Source organism: Vanacampus margaritifer, chromosome 17, assembly GCF_051991255.1.
Source record: "Vanacampus margaritifer isolate UIUO_Vmar chromosome 17, RoL_Vmar_1.0, whole genome shotgun sequence".
In the NCBI taxonomy this organism is placed as follows: Eukaryota; Metazoa; Chordata; class Actinopteri; order Syngnathiformes; family Syngnathidae; genus Vanacampus; species Vanacampus margaritifer.
In genome coordinates this window covers 3,807,816-3,815,000 of record NC_135448.1, presented here as the reverse complement: position 1 = coordinate 3,815,000, position 7,185 = coordinate 3,807,816, and the positions used below count along the sequence as shown (strand labels likewise).

At 39.8% G+C, this 7,185-nt stretch overlaps 1 protein-coding gene across 9 annotated transcripts in view; it reads right to left on the bottom strand.

Moving 5' to 3' along the window:
- Nucleotides 1-1,783: 1,783 nt before the first annotated feature.
- The window catches only part of glcci1a (glucocorticoid induced 1a), a 42,202-nt gene continuing 36,800 nt past the window's right edge, over nucleotides 1,784-7,185 (bottom strand). For all 9 annotated transcript variants that reach the window (XM_077548646.1, XM_077548643.1, XM_077548644.1 and 6 more), the window contains 2 exons: nucleotides 2,575-2,695; nucleotides 1,784-2,508 (listed from right to left, as the gene is read on the bottom strand). In XM_077548646.1, coding sequence (XP_077404772.1) covers nucleotides 2,211-2,508; nucleotides 2,575-2,695 — 419 coding nt within the window. In that variant the 3' untranslated portion in view covers nucleotides 1,784-2,210. The remainder of the gene's footprint in view (nucleotides 2,509-2,574; nucleotides 2,696-7,185) is intronic.

Here is a 7,185-nt window from a genome sequence, read left to right as displayed (position 1 = left end):
CTGATGTCCCGCGTGTCTCCCGATCAGTCATTTCTCCCGCTTAACTCAAAGTAAACAGCTTACATTGTGGAGAATATTTGACAGTATCTGGCAACCTGTCATTTGGCAAATGTCAACAGTTGAGACACCCTTCCATCTTTTCCAAACTGTCAATATTTCAAGCCAAACTGTATTGTAATCATCAATCCGTCATTCTTCCATTGCTCAGCAAAATGAGCAGCCGTCAATGTTTCCGTCATCCGTCAGCAAAATGGGATGTCCGTCATTGCCGGATTGCCGAATTCATTGACGGACATAAAAACCCCTTCTGGGAATGCTTAGTTTGTCAATTTTTTTCAAGTTTCCCATCAATCGGCAACAAAATGGGAATCTGTCATACTGTAGACGGATTGACGGAATGCCCACCTCTGCCGATTAGTTTAATTGATTTTCACTTTTTAAACATAAACAGCCTCATCTTCGTCGTAAATATAGCGGCAGTTGCTTCTGATTGCAATAGGGAGCTACTTTGACTCGTCAATATAAATGTGGAGTAATGCATTGAATCCCTGAATTGTAACTTTAATCAGACTACTTTGTACAATAAAGTAACGCGTTAGACTACTAGTCACTTTGGAAAGCAGATTTATTTGAGCAATGCGTTACGTAACGCATTGCTCAAATAAATCTGCTTATGTGACAGTATGCCGCTATCTCCCTGCATTAAATTATACGGTGAACTACTGAACTGTATGAAATGCTTATGAAATAACATAACAATAAATGAAGCAAAATGGCGAGAAGGCAAGTTTGCTGTAGGTCAAAATGAGTATAAATAAAAAATAAAAACAATTTATCACTACCCACCATTTTGGTTGTTTACTTTAGACTTTAACGCTTTCAGGTAGGAACTGAAAAAAACCCAACTTGGATATATCCGACTTCCGACCATCCTCGAATGGAGCATTACATTAACTCTTTTACTGCCAAACGTTATCCAAAAAAACAACCCCAACAGTGCCAGCCGATTTCGAGCATTTTCACTCATCTTTCAAGGCAAACAGAATATTGTGTGCTACAGCTACATAAACATGGTGGATACCATATGAAAGATTGGATTCCATTCTTTCATTAGAAAGGAACAAGTATGTTTCTACCTTATTCCGTTCTTTCGTAATCACCATTTGAAAATTGGTTATTTGAGTGACATGAAGCGAAAATGAAAAAAGTTTTTTGTGAAAAGATACATTTTTTTGCACAACAGTGACTTTGACACTAATATTTTTTGTTTAGTGACGCTCTATGAATTAGATTTTATGTGACAAACGCTTTGATCATTCACGTCATCCTTGAAAACGTTCTATTTCCTAAGATGTGCCATGTTTTCATGTAATTTGATACACGGCAGCCAATTGAACAGAGATACAATGCTCCATCTGCTGGCCATAGTTAGTGGGTGTTTTTTGATTTTCCCACCCCATTCACAAAGCAGCGCTGCACAAGACGTTGCACTGCCCATTGAGGAGAAGAAAAAACAACATAGTTAACGTCACTTGACGTCATTGGCGGTATTCAGTGGGCGTGTCCTTAAAGTCAATTTATGTTTTTGGCGGTAAAAGAGTTTTTAAAATAATGCCAAGTCTCCTTAGGCTGAAGGTTCAGTTACTTACCCAACCCCCTTCTGTCATTGTTTGCATGTTATCCTCATTAAAAATATGAAAACATATACATGTCTGGATGTTTTTAGTTAAAGCATACACTGTTTTTTCATCTGTGTGATTTTAGGAATTCCAAAAGCTTCAGATACTTTTTCAGGCCATTGTGTGTAATATATCCATTTAAAGAGCTTATTCATTCTGCAAATGTTTGAAACAAAACACAATACATAATTTAATAAGAAATATACCGTCATTTTAAAATGCATATCCATTGTGCTCCATTCTTCCCTATGGTTCCTGCACATGACAAATTATTACTATTCTTGCCAGAAAGCGTGGGTATAATACAGGGCAGAACATTGAGGAGGCAGTCTTGGTGGTGAAAGTGGTTATTGGTGTTGGGGACAGTTTCTATATCATGCAGAGATAGAAGAGGGCTTGGAGGGGATCAGCACAGAGATACTGAAGCTCCTCTAGCAGAGCAGAAGAAGGTGTTTTAAATGAGAGAGTCACTGTCACTGGTTATACTTCACAAAGGTAAAAACTAGAGCTAGAGACCAGCTCTGCTCACTTTTAGCTGATGGCTGGACTATCTGTGTGCTGATCTGCAGTCTCTGAGGGTAAGCTGGGCATCTCTGGAGGATCATCTGTGGTGGTACTTGTGGAGGCTTGAGCAGGGTCCTTGTGCAATGTTGTCTCACACTGAATCTCCGTTCCATCCTCATTCTCTTCCGACTGTACAGCTGACATGAGGTGTAGGGAGCCTGGGAGTTTAACGGGGCAGAATGCTGAGCCAGTTGGAATGAAGTTTACCTTGTTTTTGTCGGGACAGGAGAAGAGGGGAACTGATGCTGATGTAGACTGCCTGGAGCTGAAATACAGTATGTGCAGTGTCACAAGGGAACATATGCAGTGTTAAGATTTAAGAACAGCTTACCTCATCTCCTCAAAGGCTTTAATCTTCTCACAACCTTCAGGCGGCTCTCGCTTGAACATGTAGCTGTTGTTAGGTTTGGGTGAGGAGGCAAATTTGGGAAGTGGCGAGCAACTTTCACTGTCTGTAATAATAAAGACATGTTTTAAAGACTAGAATATTAAAACACATTTACATTCCAAATAAAGAGATACTTGACTCATTGAGCCATTTTCAACAGTAAGAAGGTAATATTTTGTGATAACTTCATTATTTTTCATGAAAAATGTATACCTTTAAAAACTAATTTTGCCACTTGCTGTCGACTGAAGATGACATAACCCGTGTTAAGGAAAATGGTAACGACCAATCACGGCTCAATTTGTTGACCAAACCCTGAAAACAGGTGAGCCGTGATTGTTTATTTCTTCAGCACAGGTGATGTCATTTTCAGCGACAGTTGACAGCCAGAAGAAAAATAATGAAGTTATCAAATTAATTCTGGACAAAATCTGAACTTTTTACTGTTGAAAATGTCTCAATGAGTCAAGTATCCATTTGAAAAAGCTGGTTCTTGATTTGTATCAAATATGTTGTATGTTGCAAGTACACTAGTACAGTAAACTACTGCCTAGTTGTGGTTCGTGGATCAACAAATTCACCTATTCACATATTTCCTCTGTGGAACCTATCCCCAGATACTTGCTGAAACGCACACACCGACACAACACCAAGCGAGGTGGAGAGGTACAAGCCCGTCTCCGGCCCGCTCGCTGGCTAGCCAACAAACAACCTTATGAGCTTGCCTTGCAGTCTACCAAATGTAATAAACAGTTAAGTCTCCTTTTTGTGTGTCTGGTAGCTAGCTTGCTAGCCAGTTAACGTTCTCTTTAGTTCAGCCATGCTCACTGCGTCTCATCTAACTTTTTCGTGGTTCGAGTGGCAACCATATAAAAACCCAGTTAAAATATATATATTTTTTAATATTCTGCTACACAGATATAATGAAAATTAAACAAAAAATTTCCTCTTTTGTGAGTTAGCTTAGTTAGGTGTTAGGTATGGAGAAATAAATTGCTTGTATTGCTTGAAGCACAAAGAGACTATAGAAAAACACTTTGCTGCTAACAACTCTAAGAAAATGTGGGACACCATGAGGAGGACCACCAACTTGACTCCTGCTCAAAAAGGTCTCAGCACTCTAAATGACCTCCAGAAGGCAAGGGAGCTGAATGACTTTTATTTAAGATTCGAAACCCAGGACTTCTCCTCTGAATGTAGGGAGGTCCTGAGGTCCATTTCAGTGAATGAGCAGGACTCAAGGCTGGTCATTCATCCCCATGACGTCCAATCTGCTTTCAGGTCTGTCTGCACAAAGAAGGCCTCAGGACCAGATGGGATATCTGCCCTTCTGCTAAAATCCTGTGCAGAGGAGCTCACAGCGGCATGGCAGCCCATCTTCCAGAGATCTGTGGACTCACACTCCATTCCCAGTCTCTGGAAAAAATCAGTAATCACCCCGGTTCCTAAAAAACAATGTCCTGTGGTCAATAATGACTTCAGGCCTGTGGCTCTAACTTCCAGCAGGGTCGCGGCACTGACGATGCTATCAACAGCATCACACATCTGGTCAGCAAACATCTGGACGTCCCTAAAGCTTATGCACGTGTGTTGTTCGTTGACTTTAGCTCAGCGTTCAACACAATGCAGCCGCACCTTCTTATGGGTAAACTGAAGGAAATGAATGTGAACCCGTACATCTCGAGGTGGTATCACTCCTTCCTGACACAGCGCACACAGCAAGTCAGGGTCAACAGCTCCCTCTCGGAACCCAGATTGATAAGCACAGGCGCCCCGCAGGGCTGCGTCAGCTCCCCGGTCCTCTTCACATTGTACACAAATGATTGTGTGACATCACACCCTGAGAACTTTATCATTAAGTTCTCTGATGACACAGCTATCGTCAGCTTGCTGCAGGCCGGCGCTAGCCCACTGGACTATTTCTCAGAAATAAAGAAATTTGTCCAGTGGTGTGACCGGAATCATCTTGTGCTCAATGTGGGGAAGACAGAGGAGGTGATATTTGATCCAAAAACTGTGGGTGACCACGGGCCAGTCATCATTAAAGGCAATCACATCAGCCAGGTGGGTTCATACAGGTATCTGGGGGTCCACATTGACAACACACTCAGCTGGAGGGTACACGTTGGAAGTCTCTGCTCCAAACTCCAACAGCGTCTCTATTTCCTACGCAGACTTCGGGTCTATGGAGTGGAGCAGAGGATCATGCTGTTGTTCTATCGGGCTGCATTGGAAAGTATCATCAGATACGGCATTGCGGCCTGGTACGGCAACCTGACTGTGCAGTCAAGGTCACAGATTGCCGGTCTGGTGCGGACTGCCATGAAGATCATGGGGGTCAGGAATCATCCTTCCCTACAGATGCTATATGAGCGGTCCGTCACCAGACTGGCACAGAAAATTGTTACTGACCCGACTCACATTCTGCATCATGAGTTCCAGCTACTGCCTTCTGGCAGGAGATTCAGGGCCCCCAGAACCAGGCTGAACCGCTACAAGAACTCATTCCTGCCGACATCCATCAAATTACTTAATAACCGACATTAACTAAGTAGTGCAATATATATATATAGGAGTGTGTGTGTATTATTTATTTTTTATATATTTATTTTATTTATTATTTATTTATTTTAATTATCTCTCTATTCTGTTGTTTTTCTTACTGTAAACTACTGCTGCACTTCTTATTTAATTTTGATTTTATCTCTTTCTATTCTGTTGTTTTTTCCTTACTGTAAACTGCAGCTGGACGGAGTCCAGGAAAAAGTTCCCCACGGGGAAAATAAAAGTATATCGTATCATATCGTATCGTATGCCAATATTTGAGTCTCTGGAAGTGACTGCCCATGCATGAAAAATTACATATCCAAGCAAATCTTTGTAAGCTGCCAAAAATGTGTGAGTAAGCCATTCTAAATATTGCCTGATTGTGATATAATTGTGCAACATAATGAGTGCAAATAAAAATTACTTTTTTTTTTTAAATTTTTGCCTGGTCACATTTTAATTTCAACTACTTAATAAATACTAGGCTACATACACATAATAGCATTTTTAGGGCCCAAGCAGTGAACGCTTGCAAGGTCCCTACATTATTGTATTTGTAGAAATTATTCTTCTCCGAAATTTAGCGCTAAGGGTGACCTAAAAATGTTTGAACATGTTTGAAAATACACCTGGCGAAAAATATGATATTTTAAAGATGTCAAAAACAAGCAACATGGTTCTAAAAAATTAAATAAAAATATCGTCACGTTTGACCTAGGGCTAACTATATTGGTAGGCATATGTAGCAGCCCCAGGCGTACAAAAAAAGTCCATTGTGGCTAAAATGTACAGGAAGTGAGCTATGAATTTTTTAATGTCCAATTTCGGCCTATATTTGCACATTTACTGGGTTCAAACTTTTGCCCCCTGTCGTCAGAATGACTTCAAACTTGAGCTGTACCACCTCAAGACCTGGGAACACAGGCGGGGGATCGAATTCTATATTTTATATTTGCTTCGCCACAAAGGACAAAATTCTGAATAACTCCATGTAAATGCGCCCAAAAAATCCCAAACTTCACATGTATGTGAATAGTCACGGTCTAACGACATCAATATGATAAAATTCAGGTCATACATATTGTGCCACCCAGAGGTGACAATACATTTTTAAAAATTTTACCTTCTACACCGAGCGTGTTGAAAGGGTCCGGTTGAAAATTTGTCAGAAAAGCCTTAAGATGTTGCTCATGCCTCAGATCGAATATTGTGACTTTTCCGGCAAAGAGCGTGGCCATGACGGTGCATCAAATGCTGATGATTTACAATGACAAGAAATACTGTTGTAACTTCACCCGGATTATCCTAGCTTCTCAAAATTGAACATATTTGATGACAGTCCAGGCCTGAAGACATCTACAAACTTGTTTTTCATCGTGGTGGTCGTGCTGTGAAATTCTGTTTCTGTGGCAACACATTTGCCTGTTCTGTTGCAACAAAATAAAGCAGATTTTTGAGCGTCTTAACATGGACGAAAACTCTTAAAGTTTTGCACACACAGGCCTGGCAATTTTATTTGTTATAGCCATATGTTAAATCCAACAGGAAGTCCACCATTGTGGATTTACTTTAAAATTTTGCTCAATTTTTAAAAACAATTTATTTTTATCCCATTGACCTGAATTTGTGGGTGTTTCATCTAAAGATGTTCCCGATGAAAAGTAAAAGCAAAACATTATACTTTGCTGCAAGCTGTTGCTACGCGGTGTTTGCCAAGAAAAAAGTACGTTGATATGTATGGAGGACCAAAAGTGCCAAAATTAAATAAATTAATACACCATTAAATAATTAAATAAATGTGTCATTAATTAATGAAATGTTTCATGTATTAATTAAATATGGTATTAAATAAATAAATGTGTTATTAAATGTGTCATTAATTAATTCAATTATCTATGATTATTTGTAAATATATCTAATCATTTCTCGATTTAATTAATTATTTCATGGTCACTCTGTTGCGGAGTTTCATGAATTTATTTTATCTGTCAAACTCACCCATCAAAG